The sequence below is a fragment of the Gopherus flavomarginatus genome, chromosome 14 (assembly GCF_025201925.1).
Source record: "Gopherus flavomarginatus isolate rGopFla2 chromosome 14, rGopFla2.mat.asm, whole genome shotgun sequence".
Lineage (NCBI taxonomy): Eukaryota > Metazoa > Chordata > Testudines > Testudinidae > Gopherus > Gopherus flavomarginatus.
Window position 1 is genome coordinate 39070468 of NC_066630.1, and position 19532 is coordinate 39089999.

The 19532-nt window shown below is 52.8% G+C and overlaps 1 protein-coding gene across 1 annotated transcript in view; it reads left to right on the forward strand.

Annotated features, from left to right (window-relative positions):
• Positions 1-6020: 6020 nt before the first annotated feature.
• Positions 6021-19532, forward strand: part of HSD11B2 (hydroxysteroid 11-beta dehydrogenase 2) — a 62515-nt gene continuing 49003 nt past the window's right edge. The window contains exon 1 of the mRNA XM_050923177.1: positions 6021-6273. Within this exon, the coding sequence (XP_050779134.1) occupies positions 6021-6273 (253 nt within the window). The remainder of the gene's footprint in view (positions 6274-19532) is intronic.

Genomic DNA, 19532 nt, shown 5'->3' on the forward strand with positions numbered 1-19532 from the left:
ATCCAGTAAGCTAGGCTTCAGCTGCAGGAGTGCAGACTATATTTTCCCACATGGTTCAGCATGAAGGTTTGAGCGTAAGCCTCTCAGATCCACAGCACAGTCCCCTACGCCATGAGCTAAAAGAGCAGCTCCTAACAGAAGTAGGCTGTTATCCTCTGGGTGGACCAATTTCACAAGAGGGCTGTAACACACACTTGATGAGTGAATCACACCACTATTTGCTAGCCAGAAACAGTAGAACTGTGGGTATCCAAAATCCATTGTTCTGTTCCCTGCTCTGGGAGGGGAGTGTTGTCAAAGAGTTAGAGCAGCAATTCATAATAGATAGGCCAAGTATAGGCGGCTCTGTCAGGTGGATGATACTTACCCTTGCAATGTTAGAGACCTGGGTTCTCTTCCCAACCGACTTGGATATAAACTGGCCATCAGGAAGTTTAGACTTGAAATTAGATGAAGGTTTCTAATCATCAGAGGAGTGAAGTTCTGGAACAGACTTCCAAGGGGAGTAGTGAGAGCAAAAGACATATCTGGCTTCAAGACTAAGCTTCATAAGTTTATGGAGGGGATGGTATGATGGAATAACCTAATTTTGGCAATTAATTGATCTTTGATTATTAGCGGTAAATATGCCCAATGGCCTGTGCTGGGATGTTAGATGGGGTTGGATCTGAGTTACTACAGCAAATTCTCTCCTGGGTGTCTGCTGGTGAGTCTTGCCCACATGCTCAGGGTTTAACCGATCACCATATTTGGCGTCGGGAAGGAATTTTCCTCCAGGGCAGATTGGCAGAGGCCCTGGAGGTTTTTTGCCTTTCTCTGCAGCATGGGGCACAGGTCACTTGCTGGAGGATTCTCTGCACCTTGAGGTCTTTAAACCACGATTTGAGGACTTCAGTAACTCAGAGATAGGTTAGGGGTTTGTTACAGGAGTGGATGGGTGAGATTCTGTGCCCTGCGTTGCGCAGGAGGTCAAGACTAGATGATCATAATGGTCCCTTCTGACCTTAAAGTCTATGAGTCTATGACTTCATCTTACAGTATTTGTAAAACGGGGGGAGGGGGAGAGCGGGTGATACATGTCTGCAGAATAGGGAGATCATAAGCTTTCCATAATATTAAGGGGTGTGACCTACCCAGAGATAGTAACAGCTGAAGAGATGACTTAAACTCCTGGTCTCTGGGCTCTTAGCTCAGTGCACCTTCCCTGTGTCATAAATACTCGTGCAGGAAGGTTGCACCTTAACATTACTTTATTTCATAGAATCCAAAATGATAACATACAAGAATTCAGAAACAGAGAGAGATGAAGCAGGCTGCTCCCTAAGGCAGGCAGAGGCACAACTCACCCCTCCTTACGCTAGGGTGTCTGGCCCAGGTCACATGCTGCCTTACAGAGCCCTCCACCTGCAAGCAGGACCAGGAAAACCCCAGAGAATTTAAAGTGATAGAGCAGAATTCTAACACAATTTTCAATACACCATACCCTGAGGCTCTAGGGACAGGTCCGTGCACAGGGAGGAATGGGTCTCTCTTTCTTCCTCCCTACACTTTTTCCCTCGTAGAGCTGGAAGAGAAGGATTTTGGATGTGCTGGAGCTCATGGTGACAGGACAGTCTCCTGAATGTATTCACTTTCTGAGTTACCAGTAGCTGGTGGCTTGGGGAAATGTCTTTGATTTTAATGGGTCTATCTGAGTGCTAGGTGCCATGTCGGGGGTGGGGAAGGAAGCTTTGCATCTCATCCATGCGCAAGTCCACCTACAGAAAATGCCTGAATTCCTCTTGGGGAATGCCTGTCACCTGCTGTCTGAGAACACCCGCCCCCCCCCCCCCCACACACACACACATACACACGTTGGCATTTCCTCTCTTGGCTTTGTTGAAATGGAAAGGCTGTGAACTGGAACCCTGGGTTCCAGCACCACGCCCAGGAAAAACCACCCAGGCCAGTTTGACATTGCGGCTCCTGCTGAGCTGCTGCCGGGGGTTGTGAAATGTGTTTTTCCCCCGGCGCAATGGGGTTTGTTTTTGTAACATGCCCAGCAGCTCTCCTGAGAAGGATGCAAACGTCATTCTTCTTCTCTTCGGCAGGCCTGGTTCTCAGGCTGTGCCAGCACGCAGGGCCCTGGCTTGCTGCTGCTCCCTCCCCTCTGCCTGTGCCCACCCACTGCCCTCCAGCGAGGGAACTGGTAACTCGGCGACAATGAACCATTGGTAGAGCCTTGGCAGAGCTCCTTGAACCATGTGCGAGTTGGAGGTTGGCACTGATCCTGGTACACGGGGGTGTCTCTGCCGCCCAGACAAACACACGCAGAGGGCACCAAGGTCAGGCATGTCGCAGGAGACGGTTGGTGATCCAGGGCAGAGAAGCACGAAGGATCACCGAGTACCGACTCGGTGAAATATTGAAAAAGGCGCTTTATTAAGTGAACGAGGCAGAAGCAATTACCTTGTGTAATAAATAAGGAGACAAAAAGGGACTTTGACCCACCGTCTCACAGGATGTGAGTGGGAGCTCTTGACTCATTGCGCTCTTCATCACACAGGCTCAAACTCGTCGGCAAAGTGGGGCACTTAGGTTAACTCAACCATTTGTCTGTGGCTACCCAAAATGGGTCAGTGTGGTCACGCTTCAGCATTCAGAGCCCCCAGTGTCCTTCCAGCCCCCTCCACAGCCTGCCCAGCCTCGCCTGAACCCCCACCTCCTTCACAGACTCAGCCACTCCCATCTGCCTGACCTCAGAGACGCCTGGACACCTGGCTCTCTTCCCCACACAGCCCAGCTCCCATCCATCTGCTGGGACTATCAGGAGGAGCTTCTGAGGTGGCCTCTGGCCCCTGGAATCCCCCTCACAGCTGCCTCCTGAGAGCAGACACCTACCTGCAGTTGATAAGCTCTGCTCAAGTTCACAGCTCTGGCTTTTTGCTGCCCTGTTCTCTCTCTGCCTCCCACCTCATGCCCCCTTCCCCACCACACTCACCTCCCCGCCTGCTCCCAGCCCCCCTTGTTACATCCCCGCCGCCCCAAGCCAAAGTAACAAACAACCCTGCTCGCTCAGTCGCGTGCTGAGCATCATGTTATCATCACACGCACACAACAAATGCTTCACGCCAGCCCCCGCCCCGGCTGCATGCCTCCTTGGCAGGTCCTTTCCTGCTTGCTCTGTACTGTGAGCAGTGAGGGCGAGGACCGTGTGATGTCTCCTGCGTGTCTGCACAGAGCTTGGCACAACAGGGCCCCATCCTCACGAGTGGGAGCTAAAACTCTTAAATAACACTTGGCACCGAAGCAGCGTATTGCCTGTACCAAGCCGTGAACAAACAGCTGTTGATGGTTGTTACATCCCTGGGAGCAGGTCAGGGTCATTATCCCCATCACACAGCCAGAGGAAGTGGCTTGCGCAAGGTTGCCCGGCATGTCAGTCAGCAGCAGCCTGGAATAGAATCCAGGTCTGCTGATGCCCTGCCCTGTACTCGCACCTAATAACAGCGCAGGAGCAAGGAACTAACCCAGCTTAGCCTACTAATGGATATGGGCCCCGCTGGTCTGCTTGGTTGCCATGAGGAGACCCCTGGGAAATCCCGCTGCACCAGCCAGGTGGAAAGGAGGGAGTGCTGGGTGTGGGGAGGTGGGTGGCAACGGGAGGCGAAGTCAGACTTTGAAAGGGGCACAGGATGGTCCCTTTACCCCAGCCCAGGACTGTATCCCCCAAGTTGCACCAGCACTGGGGCTTGGGCCTTCGTAAATGAGAATATCCCCTGGAGCTGCAACGCGCTTTCCCTTTGATCTCTGGCACTTCCAGGGGCAGGCAGAGCTCTGGGCCCACCTGGGTCATAGCTGTGCAGCTCTGGGCCACCAGCAGAGTGGCAGGCGTGACTCCAGCCTCGCTGTGTGGGGTTCCACCTAGTGAGTGTCACGGATGTAGATGCCCCTGGGATCACTCAGGATGCCCCCATACTGATTTAGGGGCCCCAGCAGGGGAGGAGCCTGCAGGAAAGTAGAGACAGCACTGCCACAGGAGAGAACTCATCCTCACCTGGAGCCTGAAATCTGGGCAGGTTCCCTGGAGGGGGGACATGGATACAGGTGGAGTGCACAAGAGGTGGGACTGTGGTTAACCCTTTAATTGCCTTCCTGCTGCAGAACACCAGGAACGAAGCTCTATTAATATATGGAAGGTGCCCAGGTGAAGCTTGGCTGCAAAGACTAACAGCGTGGAGAGGGACAGTGTCTCTCCGCAGGAATGGGAGGGGAGCCTATTTCAAGAGGAAGCAACAGCGTCAGCAGGAACGTGCCTAATGAGCCTTTAGACAACGGAATCTGTCCCTTCCGTGCAGGCTGGACTAAGGACATGGATGCATGTGTCCCGTAGGAATACATTACTGATCAACCCAAGGGTCAGCCCCAGACGCTGGCAGAGGGACCTGGCTGGGAGCTCACGCTGCACACGGTCTTGTTTTTAAAAATCTCTCCTCTTGTTTCCAGGGTGGTTCTGGGCAGGGATTCTACACGCTTCTCTCGGGGATGAACGCTTCTTTGTCATTGCACGGCCATAGCTTGATCCAATCTGCGTGTGTTGTTGTTTACAACACGGAAAACATTCAGTAACAACATTCAAAATTCCTTCACCTCGCACAACCGTTTCTGCCAATGCTCCTGGCGCGCTTCGCAAACACCCCTTTGGGGGAGGTGATCACAGCTGGTAACTGTTCACAATATGCGAGGCATAGGGGGTTACTCACCAAGCTGAATCCAAACTGGGTGGGTGGAGAACCGTTGCCACTGTCCGATGACTGCTCAGTAGCGTGTGAAGCAGACCATGGGCCACAGGAAGGATGCCCAGGGGTTGGGGTATTCACCTGGGACTCAGGACATCTGGCTTAGGTCCTTGCGTGACTTTGGACAAAGTACTTTAGGCTACAATATTAGCCCATCTTCAGGCACCTAAAAAGCTTTAAAAGACTGTCCCTTGGCCTCTCCCTGCCTGAGGTCCCCACCTGAGAGTCAGGGGTAAGGCCCTGCCCCGGGGCGTTGTGCCAATAAACACATCAACGTTTGTGAGGCTCTTGGCTACTCCAGTGATGAGGGTCCTATCAGAACCTAAAAGATTCTCAACCCCACCTTTCAGAGAACCATCAATCAGCCCATAAAGAATCACAACCCATTACAAAAACAGCAACCGTGGGTGCTCTCTTGGTGGCTTCTGGTTCATAAGCTCATAGGGGGACAGACACTTGGGTCACTGTTCCAAGTGGTTAGCCAGGGGCTCTACCCACTTTACTTTGTATTGAATGAACGCAGAGAGTCTCTTTGGATCACCTGACTCCAGGAGCTGGGGCTTTCAGACGCACACCCAGTGATGGGAGACTCCCAGCAAACTCAGGAGAGCTGGCCCCCCTGGATAAGGAGAGCTGGGCTTCCCTCACAGTGGCAACAGAGTCCAAGGACTGAACGCCTGGCAGAGATGGGCCCGGACGGGGGGGCTTGTCCTGGCTCGGGGGCGCCCCTCCAGGGCTGGCAATGGGGCACTTTCCACTCTCCTCAAAGAGGAAAAAAAGAGCGAGACGCCGCTTGGCCGAGGAGCTCCCGGGGGGGTTGTCCCCGCTGCGCCCCCAGCCCCCGGCCCCGCGCCCCGAGCGGCCCCTGCCCGGCCGGCCCCTGCTCCTCCAGCGCGGCCTCCCGGGGCGCACGTGGGGTGGAGGCGGCGGAGAGGGCGCCCCGCGCCGCGCACTTTCATTTTGATTCTTCGAAAGCCGCGGCCGGGCCAGGGCTCCCGCAGCCGGCGGGGGCAGAGGCTCCGCGGGCGGCCGGGCGCTGGTCCCGGGGGCTCCTGCGCGCCCCGGCCGCGGCCAGCTTGGGGCAAGAGTGTGTCGGGGCGCGGAGAGCCAGCCCAGCCCGCGGGCCGCCTCCCATTGGCAGGGCAGGACCGGCTCCGCCCTCTCCCGGCCGGCCCCGCTATAAGTAGGCGCCGTGCCTGACCGCTGCCTGTGCCGCACGCCGGGCACTGCTGGCCCCGAGCCATGGAGCGCTGGGTCTACGGCTCGCTCTGGCTCCTCTTCGCGGGCAGCCTCCTCCTGCGCCTCTCCCGCTCCCAGCTGCTCCTGACTCGGGCCCTGCTGCACCTGGGGCTGCTGGTCCTGCTGCAGTACCTGTGCCAGGTGTACCTGCCTCTGCCCCTCGGTGCCACGCTCACCGCCGCCGGCTGCTTGGCCCTGGGGTGCGTGGCCCAGAGGCGAAGGCTCCCCGTGGTGGGGAAAGCCGTCTTCATCACAGGTGAGTGAGCCTGGCATCCCGTGCCCAGGGCAGCCTCCCTCCTCCCCGGTGGTTAATGTTTAATCAGCCTCAGCTGGGATGCCTGTGTTCCTGGGCAGCCTGCTTGTGCCAGGAGCTGGTGAACTTGTCTCCGGTTGGTGAGTGCACCTTGCCGCAGTGCTGGATGGGTGACTGCGTGGGCATGTCGGTGTAATGGTGTGATGTAAGTGGCACGTGTTCACACACAGGTTCCTGCATAAGGACTCCTGTGGAAAGGGCCCACCCGGCCTGTGCAGCAGAGCCTGGGTTCTGAAGGCTCAAAGTGAGACGGGCTGGTTCCCACGCCTGCGGTGTGGTGTCCCGGATCTGCACGTGGCTTGACTGTGAGGGACACGGTGATCCAGGCCACTGTGTGGGCTGCTGCTGTGCCTGGGACTGAGGGAGGCAGGATGCCCCTTGGAGCAGGGTATGGTGGTGTGTTTGGGGTCAGCTCGGGGGCTTTTTGGCCATCGGAAGGCTCCTGTGCAGGTGGTGGTGTAGCCTCAACTCCAGGTGTTTCTCCCAGCACCCAGAGGAAGTTACACTTGTATCACATGGCCCCTGACTGGCCCTGAGGGTGGGAGGTTGGGACAGTAACTGTCCCCACTCCGTGAGCAAGGCCTATCACTGGCTGCCCCATAATAACCCCTTCCTTCCACCTCTTCCTGCGCGTGGCGATCTCTGCCTGGCCCAGCCAAGCAGACAGGCGTCCCCCTCCCAGGCTCCTGCTCTCTGAGCTGGGCCAGCCGAGCTTGGACTTGCACTTAGAAGTGCTTCCCTGGCTGACGAACTGTACGTCTACAACACAAAGAAAAACCCATGGCTGCCCCGGGCCAGCCGACTCAGGCTCAAGGGGCTTGGGCTGCGGGGCTGGTTCTTTGCTGTGCAGACTTCAGGGCTTGGGCCTGTGCTCAGAGACCCTCCCACCCTGGAGGCCCAGTACAACCTGAGCCAGGGAGTCTCCGCCACAATGAAACCGCCCCGCGGCCCGAGCCCCACGAGAATTGTTCCTCAAAGATGGTGTCTCCAGTGTGATGCCGGCACGCTGGCCGACAGCTGCATGACTGGCTAGCCTGGGGCTGTGCTGCTGCCAGGGATGAGTCTCTGGCACTTCCCTCTTGCTCGCTGAAGCCTGGTGTGCTGCTGGTACTACAGGGCCGTGCTTACCTGTCTGATGGTGAAGCTGAGCCAGGGCCAATGAACACTGTGAGATGCCCTTTTATGGGAGCAAGTGTGCCCCAGTGAGGAGGGCAAGGTCCTAGCTCCAGCTCTGCCCTTAACTCTCTTTGTTAGTGAATCTCCCAGGGCCTCTGTTTTCCCTCTTGTAAAATGGTGCCATTCATGTGCACACCCACCCATACCCCTTGGAGAGTGCCAAGCCAGCTATTGTAATGGCCAGGGCTTCCCTCTTCAGGGGCTGGCAGGGCAGGCCGAGGTAGCCCTCCATGAGCACTTCCTGGCTTCTGGGATCCTGATACCTCCTGGAACGTGCCCACTAACTGATGCAAATCACAATATGCTCCAACAGGGCGAGAGCCATGGTCCAGGAGCTGATGTGATGCTGGCATGTGGGGAAGGTTTGGGCAGGTGCTTCCCAAGGGAGCAAGGCCTGACTCCTTGCAGGAAGAGTGGAGGTTGCTCTTTGGCTCTTTGACAACAGCAGTCTGATGGGGTAGAGGTGCCATAGTTTCTGGAGTGGTGCTGGCCTTGCCAAGAGAGGAAGGTGGGACTGGGGGGGGGGGGGGGGGGGAGGGGGCTGGCTATGGGAGGAGATGAGGCCAGAGGGACTTATCTGGGCCTGACTTGGAGGATCAGAGCATGACCCTGGCAGTTAGGGAGCCATGGGCAGGTGGGAGGTGTTTCCATGCACATACAGCTGGGAAGGTGGCTGCAGAACAGAGTGGCCTCTCAGGGACACCTGTACTCAAGAGGGAGCTACAGAGCTCAAGGTGAGAGCTGACAAATAAAGCAGGTGTGAATGATTCAGCTGAGTGAAGGTCGAGGTGGCAGCAGATACAGGCTGTGCTAGGGAGGGAAGAGCAAACGTGTTCTTCGCTGAAAGCCGCCGTGCGCGAATTGCGTGTGCACACGTGTCGTGTTCCTGGGCACATGGATGGTCGCCTGCATCTGAACATGTGCATGTCTCTGGCAGATCCCTTGGCATTCCCAAAGCGCAGTGACTCCAGCTCTCCAATGCAGCATGCTGACCTGGGATGCGGCAGAGCACGTCGCGCAAGGCCTGTGCGTGGCATTGCTTGTATTGCATTGTGAATCAGTGAGTGGAACGAGGTGTTCTCGCCCCAGGGCCTGGAAGGGACACTCTGCAGGTCTGCAGCGTTTGCTGGCATTTCCTTGTGGCTCCAGTTGCAGCTGGTGACCCAGGTCAGTTTGTGGCTGTGCCCTGGCCCCGACCTCTTTGCAGGGTCAGATGCCAAGTGCTTCATTAAGGCAGGACGGGCATCAAAGCAATTTAGCATTTGCATAATAATTAACCCCATTCCCTGGTGAGTTAATTCAGGGCACATGCCTGGCAAACAGGTTCTGGCTCTGTGTGTGTCACTCCCTCAGACAGAGGCACGCAGTCCCCAGGAAGAGGTGGGGGCCTCTGTCTGACCCAAGCCATGGAGAGCCATGTCTCTCCCCCGCCCCATGCCTTCAGGATGGGGCAGCCTGAGGCAGGGTAGTGAGGCTCCTCTCTTCTTACACAATGCCAGCCGCAGGAGCGTGTGGCGTGCACAGCCAGCCTCTGGCTAGCAGCTCTTTCCTTCAGCATTCACTTGCTCAGGAGATTCTCGTTGGGCAGTGAGTTCCACAAGTTACCGATGCAGTGTGTAAAGGCAGGATTTTCTCTACTGTGAGTGCAGCAGTGCTGGCCCGTGATTCAAGTGGCATTCACAGTTTATTTCCAGGAGTATCCCACTTTTGGACCCTGTTGCAGGCTGTGTGAAAGCTACGAGAAGCTGCGTTTTGCTGCTCGGTGGTGCTGTCATGCACTGAGTCAGATGGGAGCGGATAGACCGAGGGGCTGCTTGTTTATAGAGCAGTTTTAGAATACAATAGCTGTGTAACCCAATGGGAACAGGTGGTAAAAGCCTCTTCTGCTGGTCCACAGAGCAGAAAGCAGTTCCTCCTGCAGCTCAAGTGGTACGGCTCTGAGCTGGGAATCTGCCAGATTCCAGGCTGTGTTGCTGATCTCTGGGGCATGTGTTGGGGTGGGAGTGGGGGGGTGGTCTATCTCTCACAGACAGATCTCTTTAAAACAGATTGTTTAAACCAGGATTGGGCAATTGTGGTAGCAGACTCCAGGGGTTCCTGTGGCCATCCCTCCTGCATGTTTGTTTGGGTCATGGGGGCATCTGCTCAAGAGCAGAGAGGCAGGATCCACACGGGTGGGAGGGCAGAGCTGGCAGATGTGCTGCAGGCAGGTAGTTGCTCTTGGTCCTAGTCGGGTTCCAGGTGTCCATTGGCGGCTGCAGTGTGTTTCGGGAAGCAAGCGAAGACAGCGGCACCCTTATGGGGCTGTTGCAACTCCTTGTGTTTAGCAGTTCTTAGTCAGTAACTTGTAAGTGGGGTGCACAGACCTCAGCCCTGGATGCGTGGGGAGCCTGGCTACTGATTTCTCTGCTCCGAACGAGAAGGGTGTGATAGGATGGGACCGGCATGCCCCATGGTGGCAAAGGAAGCCTTAACTCTCTTGTCCTGGGAAAGAGCACAGCTCTTTGCCCGTATTGCGAAGACACTGAGGGGGGCAGGGAGAGAGAAGATCCATCCTCGCACTCTGGACAGGGGAATGGAAGCCCTGGGCACAACCGCTCCTGCAAGACTCCAAATGGCTTAAGCTCAGGAAAAAGCTGCAGGATGCCTGGAGCCCAGGGAAGGGCTCTGGGAACAGCTGAGCTGCTGCCCTTAGGGGCTTGCACTAAGTGGGCTCAAGCTAGCCTGCCAAAAACAGCTGTGTGGACATGGCAGCTCCAGCAGAGACTCGGGCTCAGCCCCAGATGGTTGGCTGGGCCTAAGATGTTGCTTGATTGTCACGGTGGCTGCGTCAGGACCTATTCAGAATGATGGCAGGTGAAATTCAATGTTGGTTGATTGTGAAGCCGTGCACGTTGGAGGGCAAATGGGAACTGCTCAAGCACCTGGCAGGGTTTGAAACTAACTGCCAGAGGTGCTGGCCAGAGGTCTCCTTCAGTCTCGTCTAGCCACAGGCAGTTCACTAGAGCTGGCCCAGTCTGAATTGCAGCCAGGACCTGGGACGCCAGCAGCTGCAGTAGCACTGCTGGATGAGCTGCTGCTGTCAGTGGCTGGAAGGTGGTCAGACATCCATTCACATCCTCCTGGACCTCTCTGCAGCATTCCACACGGTCAATACAGAACATCAGTACCCTCGGTGATTTTCAATGGCTAACTACTCTCCATGGTGTTTTTTTAAATAATTCCTTATTTCTGGTTTTAATGTGTCTAGCTTCAACTTCCAGTCTCTGAATCAGGTTAGACCTTTCTCTGTAAATTGAAGAGTCTGTTATTCAGTATCTGTTCCCCATGCAGGTACTTACAGACTGTGATCAAGTCACCCCTTAGCCATCTCTTTAAGCTAAACAGACTCAAAGAGCTCGATCTATCACCTAGACAGCAGGTTTTCTAAGCCTTTAATCGTTCTTGTGGCTTTTCTCTGAACCCTGTTCAATTTATCAACATCTTTCCTGAATTGTGGGCACCAGAACTGGACAGTATGCCAGCAGCATGTTCCCCAAACTGGTGGTATGCCCTAGCATAAGATTTCACCAAGCCAGGAACAAATGTCCTTCCAAAATACTCTACTGGTTGTTATGAAGCCACAGACAGTCTCCCTCAGGCCTCGCCCCTCATGCACCACCCAGACAAGCCAGGCTTTATGATGAAAGGCTGTTAAAATCAAAGTTCATCGCATCTTAGGTACTTCCAGAGAGGCACCCACTCACCTCGGGTCAATCTGGACTTCAGGATCTCACCAAAAAACCTCAGTGATGCCAATCCTCTAATAAACTAACCTTTTAATAACACTTTTTTATTAATAAAACCTTTTTGTTTTTAAAGTGAATCATATATATTATAGTTGATTGCAGAGTCTGTAGATCAGTACAATAGCAGTAGTGATATATCTGCTAGCTTGCAATACGTCTTTCTGGTTTACCGAAAAGATTGGGGTCCTCAGTCCATTGTTCAAAGCTTTCCTGGTTGGAAATCAGTCCAGAGATGTGGGGCAGGAATGAGGCTGGGAGGTGATGTCACCACCACCCCCAGTCCATGGCTCAAACTCAGAGCTTTGCATCACATGCTTTGTGTGCCTTGCTGAATCATGGGGTTTCCATTGTCTGTGCTGAGGCATCTTCGGGAGAGGTTCACTCAGGGGACGGGGAAAGCGGGGGGCCTGGCCCCCCCAATCAGTGGGGGCACAGAGCTCCTCTGGCCCTGGGGTGGGGAGAGCGAGCTCCTCTGGCCCTGGGGTGGGAGATCCAGCTCTACCGGCCCTGGGGCTGTGGTGGGGAAAGAGCTCCTCTGGCTGCTGGGGGCACAAAGTGCCAGTCCATATGCAGCCAAATTTTTATTCTTGTGCACACCCCTGGATCCGCTGGAAGAGTGGATTCTCCTTAATGCCCATCAACACGTTACTGGCTAGTCTTGGTGTCAACCTGTCTTGTGGGTGTTACCCAGGAACACATCTTTAGAAACAAGCATGTTCAGAAACCATAAAATTTCTTAGCTTCATACCCAATGACGATTCACACATTTCCCTGAGATGTAATCTGTGGAACAATGTTAACTTTTCTACTGATACCTTGCAAGGCAGACTTTGTAGAAGATTTATGGCAATTGTATAACAGCTGTGACAATATTAGTGAAGACAGTCCCCTTCCTTTTTATACAGTCTCACAGCGTAGACCTACCCAGGTCACCCTGCCTTCCCTTTTTAAATATTGGCATAACATAGTTTCTTCCTGTCTTCTGACAGTTCCCTTGTGTTCCAAGATTTATTGAAAATAAACAAACGAATCTGAGCAAATTCATCCAGTTACACAGAACTTTGACCTCAGCTACATTGACAGTGGGTGAGCGTAGCCAGTGACATAAGCGACCAAGGGAAAGCGTAGATCTCCCGTCTCTTGGAGTCTTCAACTCTGGATGTTTCTAGAGCAGGCTTTAGCCAATCACAAACGATGGGATTCAGTTCAGGGGTACCTGGGTGAAATGGAATGGCCTGCTGTCATAAACAGATAGTTAAGGGTTAATGTCTTTTACCTGTGAAGGGTTAAGAAGCTAAGTGAACCTGTCTGACACCTGACCAGAGGACCAATAAGGGGACAGGATACTTTCAAATCTTGGTGGAGGGAAGTCTTTTGTTTGTGCTCTTTGTTTGGGGGTGGTTCGCTCTTGGGATTAAGAGGGACCAGACGTCAATCCAGGCTCTCTGATTCAGAAAGATTTGGTCTCTCATATTTCAAACTTGTAAGTAACAGCCAAGCAAGGCGGGTTAGTCTTATTTTTGTTTTCTCAACTTGTAAATGTTCCTTTTTGCTGAAAGGATTTTACCTCTGTTTGCTGTAACTTTGAACCTCAGGCTAGAGGGGGTTCCTCTGGGCTATATGGATCTGATTACCCTGTAAAGTTATTTTCCATCTTGATTTTACAGAGATAATTTTTACCTTTCTTTCTTTAATTAAAAGCTTTTCTTTTTAAGAACCTGACTGATTTTTTCCTTCTTTTAAGATCCAAGAGGATTGGATCTGGACTCACCAGGGATTGGTGGGGGAAAGGAGCGGGGGGGATGGTTACATTCTCCTTGTGTTAAGATCCAAGGGGTTGGATTGGTGTTCACCAGGAACTTGGTGAAAGCCTCTCAAGGCTGCCCAGAGAGGGGAAGGTTTGGGGGGACAGGAAGTGTTCCAAACACTGAAATTTCTGGATGGTGGCAGTGTTACCAGATCAAAGCTAGTAATTAAGCTTAAAGTGTCCATGCAGGTCCCCACATCTGTACCCTAAAGTTCAGCGTGGGGGAGGAGCCTTGACACCTGCGATAGACAGGAGGTTAGAGGGACTATATGGGCCCAAAGACTAACAGGTGCTAACAAGACCCTGCCACTGTCCAACATTGCAGTGTTAAACAAAGCTCGGGGGCTGGTACACGGAGATCTCTGCCTGCTTAGTCCCATGGCAAACACAGCATTACATGTGATTTTAACCTTTTAGCAAAGATACAGAAGAAGGCAACCCAGTTAAAATCCTTCAAATGTAAGGTGTTAAGTCAGGCCTCCGCCCTTGTTCTTTTCCCTTTAGCTGGAGAGAGTCTTTAGAAGGAAAAGACCTTTGGCTGACAGTCCCTTTGCTGGTGTAAAGATGGGAATAACTGTCCTGTTGGGGCAAAGATCAGACGTTAGTAGAGATGGGCTGAAGCTGTTGGTTTTGTTGCTGCTGTTAAAGTCCAATCACATTTCCTGCGAGACAAACACATGCAAAAGGGGAGAGGAAGGAGCAGCCAAGAGAAAATGCAGCTTCTGGCTCCGGTGTTGACCCTCACTTATACCCTCATGGCTGGAGAAACACAGGCCCAGCTGTGGGATAGTCTGAGGTGGGGCTGCCTCATTCTCTCCAGTGGAAGCTATTTCACTCTGGATTAGTAATGAAAGGGTGACTGGAGCAGGGAGACTGGACCCTCAGCCTGCTGCCTCTGTGAGGGGCCCTAAACGCCAGGCTACGGAGTCCTTCTCTCTGGCCCAATCACTAGTTCAGTATTTCTGGAACAATCCGAGAGTGACAGGGTGAGACCGGTTCTGTAGCCCAGTGGTTTAGGAACCCACCAGGCAGAGATACAAAAAGTTGGGAAACCCCAACCCCCAAATTTCAACATTGTCTAAACTACATTTTCCATCAAAAACAAAAACCAGTCAGAAAATTCCTGAGCAGCTCTATTTTCATGTCCCTTTGGGCCCTGACGGTCTCATTTTGAATGGGCTCATTTAGCCTGACCTGGCCAGAGGATTTCAGACTGACTCTGTTGCATCCATCCCAATAACTGGTGCCTGAGCTGGAGCACAGCTCTTGGACAGGCTGCCAGCGGCCCTGCCTTGCCCACCTGTTCCAATGGTGAATGACCCTCATTATTCGGACAAGGTCTTATTTCCAGTCTGAACTCTGCTGACTTCAGCTTCCACCCACTGGAACCAACCTGTTCCACGTTGCCTCCTGGATTGCAGCCCTCTAGCATCAGAGCTGTTCTCCCTCTGTAGGTAATTATAGAGTGTGATCAAATTACCGCTTTACCTTCTCCCTGATAAACTGCATAGATTGGGCTCCTTGAGTCGTAGGTTTAAGTGCTCTGCTGAACTGTGTACTGAGCATTCAAGGATTTCATTAGCCCTCTGAGCCAGCATTGCACTTTCCCCACTGCTTTCCAGGATACAGTCCCCGATACACGCCACACTTAGAGGATTCTTTGTTCCTAGATCGGTGACCTTGCATTTGGCCATACCAAAATGCATGTCTGAATGTACTCTATTTACCAAACAGTCCAGCTTGTTTTGTGTCAACGACCTGTCCTTGTGTAGTTTAGCACCCTATCAATCGTTGTCAGTTGTAAAGCTCATCAGTGGTGATTTCATATCATCTTCCTGACCACTGATAAAGGAATGAAATCTCATTGGTCTAAGAACAGGTTTCTGCAGGGTTCCACTACAGATGTCCCATTAACACATTGTCAGATCTATCAGATAACATTTTTTTTAAAGTGACATTAACTGGATTAGAAACTGGCTAATACTTTAATCAAAATGTTATATGATGCTAAATCAAATGGCTCCCAGAAATCAAAGTAGTGTAACTGCTGTCACCATTATTAACCAAACTTGTAATTTCATTTAAAAAAAAAAAGATATAAAGGTCACTTGGCGAGACCTATCTCCCATGAAACAATGTTGACTTCTATTAATTAGATTTCTGTCTCTAGTTGCAGTCCCATGTCAGCCTGACATCCATCCCAAGAAGCAAAATAGTGGAAGAGCTATCTGGCCTGTAATTTTAAAGGTAGGCACAAAATCAACTAACTTTCCGGAACTTCCCAAGTTTGCCAAAAATTATTAAAAACTAACAGTCCAGGCAGCTCCTCCCCATTTTTTAAAACATTCATGGTGCAAGTTATCTGGTCCTGCAAACTTAAGAACGTTTCACATTAGTAGATGCTGTTTAACATCCTCTTTAACTGTTGGAAAAGTGTGTCTAGCTTTGTCCCCAGCAGAGAACAGAAATGTGGCTTACCACTCAGGCCCAGATGCCCAAAGGGACACAGGCAGCGTCAGGTGCCTTGAAAATCCCTGTGCTGCACAGAACCCTGAGCTCTGGGTCCAGACTCACTATACGATGAACGGGGAGAGCATAGCACCTTAGACTGGGATCCCCAAAAGCCCTGCCGAAGCTAGCCCAGGGGAGAGGCTGAGGAGAGGGGGTCCTTCTCAGAGGTGCCCCTCTCTGCTAGCAATCCTCTACCAGGAGTCAGGCTGCCCTGGTACCTAAGCTGTTCTTGCACGAAATAACTTAGGCACCTACCTAACTGTGCACAAAACTGCCGAGGAGGGTGGGTGGGTCAGGGAGGGGCCTCCCTTATAACCTTTAGTCTAGTGATTAGACCACTCTCCCAGGATGCAGGAGTCCCCAGTTCAATTTCCTCTCCCTGCCTGGGGAGGGGAAGGGACTTGACCAGGGGTCTTCCACCTCACAAGTGAACCCCCTCCCCCACCACTGGGCGAAAGCATCTCTCCCACTTTCTCTGGCCCAGATAATATTGAATTCAAATGGAACGTCCTCAGCAAGAGAGACTGACGTCAGGGTATCCCCTCACTCAGCGGTTAGACTCCCGAGATGGGAGAGACGCCTTCAGACAGAGGAGGGCCGATGGTGGAGTCTCCACTACCCTGGGGGAGTGCTCTAACCCCTGGGCTGAAGGTTCTGCTGGAGGCAGCTGGCTTCCCGCCCACTGTTCTGTGCAGAGCTCACCGCCCGAGGCCAGCCCTTGGAGAAGACAGGCGGAGGGATGCCCACTATTCACCTGGCTCATGGCTCGGGTGAGGGATAGGCGTCCCAACACCTACTGTGAGGCAGCAGGCACATGTATCCCGACGTAGGTGCCTTGGGAACCGTGACAGCAGAAACGTAGCTGCCGACAGGGCTATGCAGCAGCTGAGCAGGGGGTTCAGGGATCACCTAAAGTTGGGACATAGACCAGGGCAGAAAACATTAAAAAACAAACAATGCAGCAGCCTCTTGAAGATGGTGCCCAGGGAAACTGCTCATCCTTAGACATAGCCCTGCTTGGGCACCTAGATCCATGTGTGGATCCTTCTGACCCTTCCATCTCTTCTGCGTCGTTCTGACAATTCTACCTTCTCCATCTAGCACCAGGCCTCTGCGGTGTTCGAATTCCTCTAGTTCCTGAATATGGGCAGCAGGGCAGGCTGCCCTCAGCCAGCCCTCTTTGGAGACAGTGCCCATTAAAACCTGTTGTGGGGGGTGATTAGCGGGGAGGGGGTCCAGTGCCGCTTCCTAGAAAGGCTGATCGCCTGGGCTGAGGGGAGCTGCAGGAAGCAGCCTGGGGGCTGTGGTGGGCAGTGGGATTCCTAGGCAGATGGAGGGAGAGGTGCCTGGCAAGGAAGCTGTGGGGTTTATGCTGAACTCTTTTGGGGGGGTTGCTGCAGGTTGTTGGTGCCCTGAAGAAAGGCCTGAGTGGGCTCTGGAAGTGGTGGTTAATGCTTCCTGGCACGGGAGACAGGCCAGCAGCCTGCAGTATCTCTCTTGAAAACTTCCTCCTTGCTGCCCTTCGCTCTGTCGTAGGTATTTAATTGATACCACTGGCAATTGACACAATTGTCTGTAGTGCTTAACCTCACTTGTAGACATGGCCCTTGGCCCCCTCCCTCCATTTTATCTATATAAAAACTGCACTGCCCCCCCCCCCCACACACACTTTTTTTTTTTTCTTTCAGTCACCAGAGTAGTTTTCACTTGAAGTAGCACTTTACCTGACTGAGACTCTCTGCCTATCCTGGCATCGAGGAAAGTGTCCGAACTCCCCATTCTCAGTCATGCTGACCTCTTTCCTCCCAGTCGGCTTGGCTCAGAACGTTCCGCTTCATTTGCTGATATTGGTGCCTGGGCTGTTGTAGCCAGCTCATAATTGTTCATAACTAAGGCAATCGCTAATTTTTAGTTCCGAGCTCAGTTAGTCTAACCATCAGGAAGAGACCTAATATTGAATTACTCTGTGCTCCCCATCCCAGAAGGGGATACGTTGTAGGCCATTGAAGGGGGCTTGTCCATCTCTAGGACCCCCTCCTCCTTCCACCCTCCTGCTGTTTCTCTAGGTGGGTGTAAAAACCTATTAGAAAAGTATCTGGTCTGCAGAAACTCAAGGTCATCTTGCAACGGGCAGCGTGAGAGCCCAGCACGATGAAGTGATTTAGGGTCCGTTATGGTCTCCCAGCTGCCACCTTGCTGGAATACTGATCCACATGCAGTTGAGATCCTGTGTTTCCAGGTCCCCAGTAACTCTGAGCCGTGAAATGCGCCTTCTGGTGAAGGGTGCTTCACTCTTCCCACTCGCCCAGCCCAGTCTGCATGGGTTGTAGCCAGGGACTCTAGCATTCCAGTCCTGCAGAGCCTCACACCAGCTTTCAGAAACACCGACTGAGAGAATTGTCCTTGTATACGAGTGTTTCTAATTCCTCCTGTTTGTTATCCAGCCTCCTAACACTAGGATGTGGGCAAAGAATCTATTCCCTTCATGCACCTTGACACCTTGAGCCTGAGTGGTGTGTTTGATCGTTTATGCTTGTTGTCTCCTTACCGCCTTCCCTTCGCATAGCTCGTTTTAATGACTGGTTCTGTACTTGTGCACTGGGCCATATGCAGCCACTTCTCCCCATAATGACCCTCTACTTACCTACCAATAACTTACCTCCAGTATCTTCTGCTGTCTGCTTTTCCTTTGATCATGGGACAGGAAATTTTGAGATTACTTGGACTTTCCTTTCCTTCAGCTCCCTTCCGAGATCTCTGAAGTGTACGAGCCACATGGCATCAGGTGACAAGATTCCACTGGTGATTCGTGACAAATATGCATATTGGCCCGCTGCTTTCAGAATCCCTTCCAGCCTGATCCCCTTGGCTTCATTCCAGAAAACAGCACACGGTCTTGCTGTCCAGTTGTCATAATATGGAGTCCTCAGTGAGGATTGCCTGTTGTCGATTTGAGCTGAACAGCCATCCTCAGGTATGGCCCCTGTAGTTCTGTGCTGCCTCAGATGTTTCCCTGGCCACCATGCTGCATAGTAATTCTAGCTCTGAGTCCCTCCTGGTCTCTTCCTTAGTCACAAGACAGCTCAGCTTCTCTCTCCTGCTGCTTTCCTCTGGAGGACGCAACTACCAATCTCGAATGTTCTCTGGCTTCCTCATTGCAGATTTCTCCCCTGGTTGTACCTGGCGGTGCTGCCTGTCTGGCTGTCCAATAAATACTCGGCCTTTCGGACACTACGTAAGGTCAATGGTTGCTTTTCAAGACCACAAACCTCTTCTTTCAACACAGCTGCCAACTTGCACTTCATAGGTCTCTTCCTCCTGGGACAACCCAGGACATCTCCTGCAGATCACAGTAACTGTTCCCTCTCAAGCAGTTCCTTTACGCCCAGAGCCTGGGTCTGACGTCACAGTGGAGTGGGGGAGAGAGGTTGATGGGAGGGGGTTGGGAGCAGTGACGTACCTGGCAGAGGTGAGTGGGGAGTTCATACTGAGCAGCTAATACAGGAGCGGTTCAGGAAGGTGGAAAGGTCTGAAAATGAGCCTGGTAGCTATGTCGTTCCTGGGAAGGAAAACAGTTAATGCTGCTTTTTGGCCCAAATGTGATGTAAACCAGGGTTACTGCAGAAGATGAATCTCAAAGTGCAAAGAGAGCAGAGGAGAGGTCACTTCCAGCGGGTGGAGCTGGCTGGGTGGGAGGGTCCTGCGCTTGTAGGCTGGGGTGTTGACCTGCCTTGTAGTGCTGTCCAATAGCAACCAGTTAGCTAGCGGTGGTGCTGTGAGATCCCTCCAGTGTTCACTATGGGTGTTCCCTGCCTCGGGAACGATCTCCGTAGGAGCTGGGCGCTCTAGGGAGCTGGTGCACCAGACCATGAGACTCCTCAGCCGAGGCTCTGGGGCTGTTTGCTAGCGATAGAGGAAAC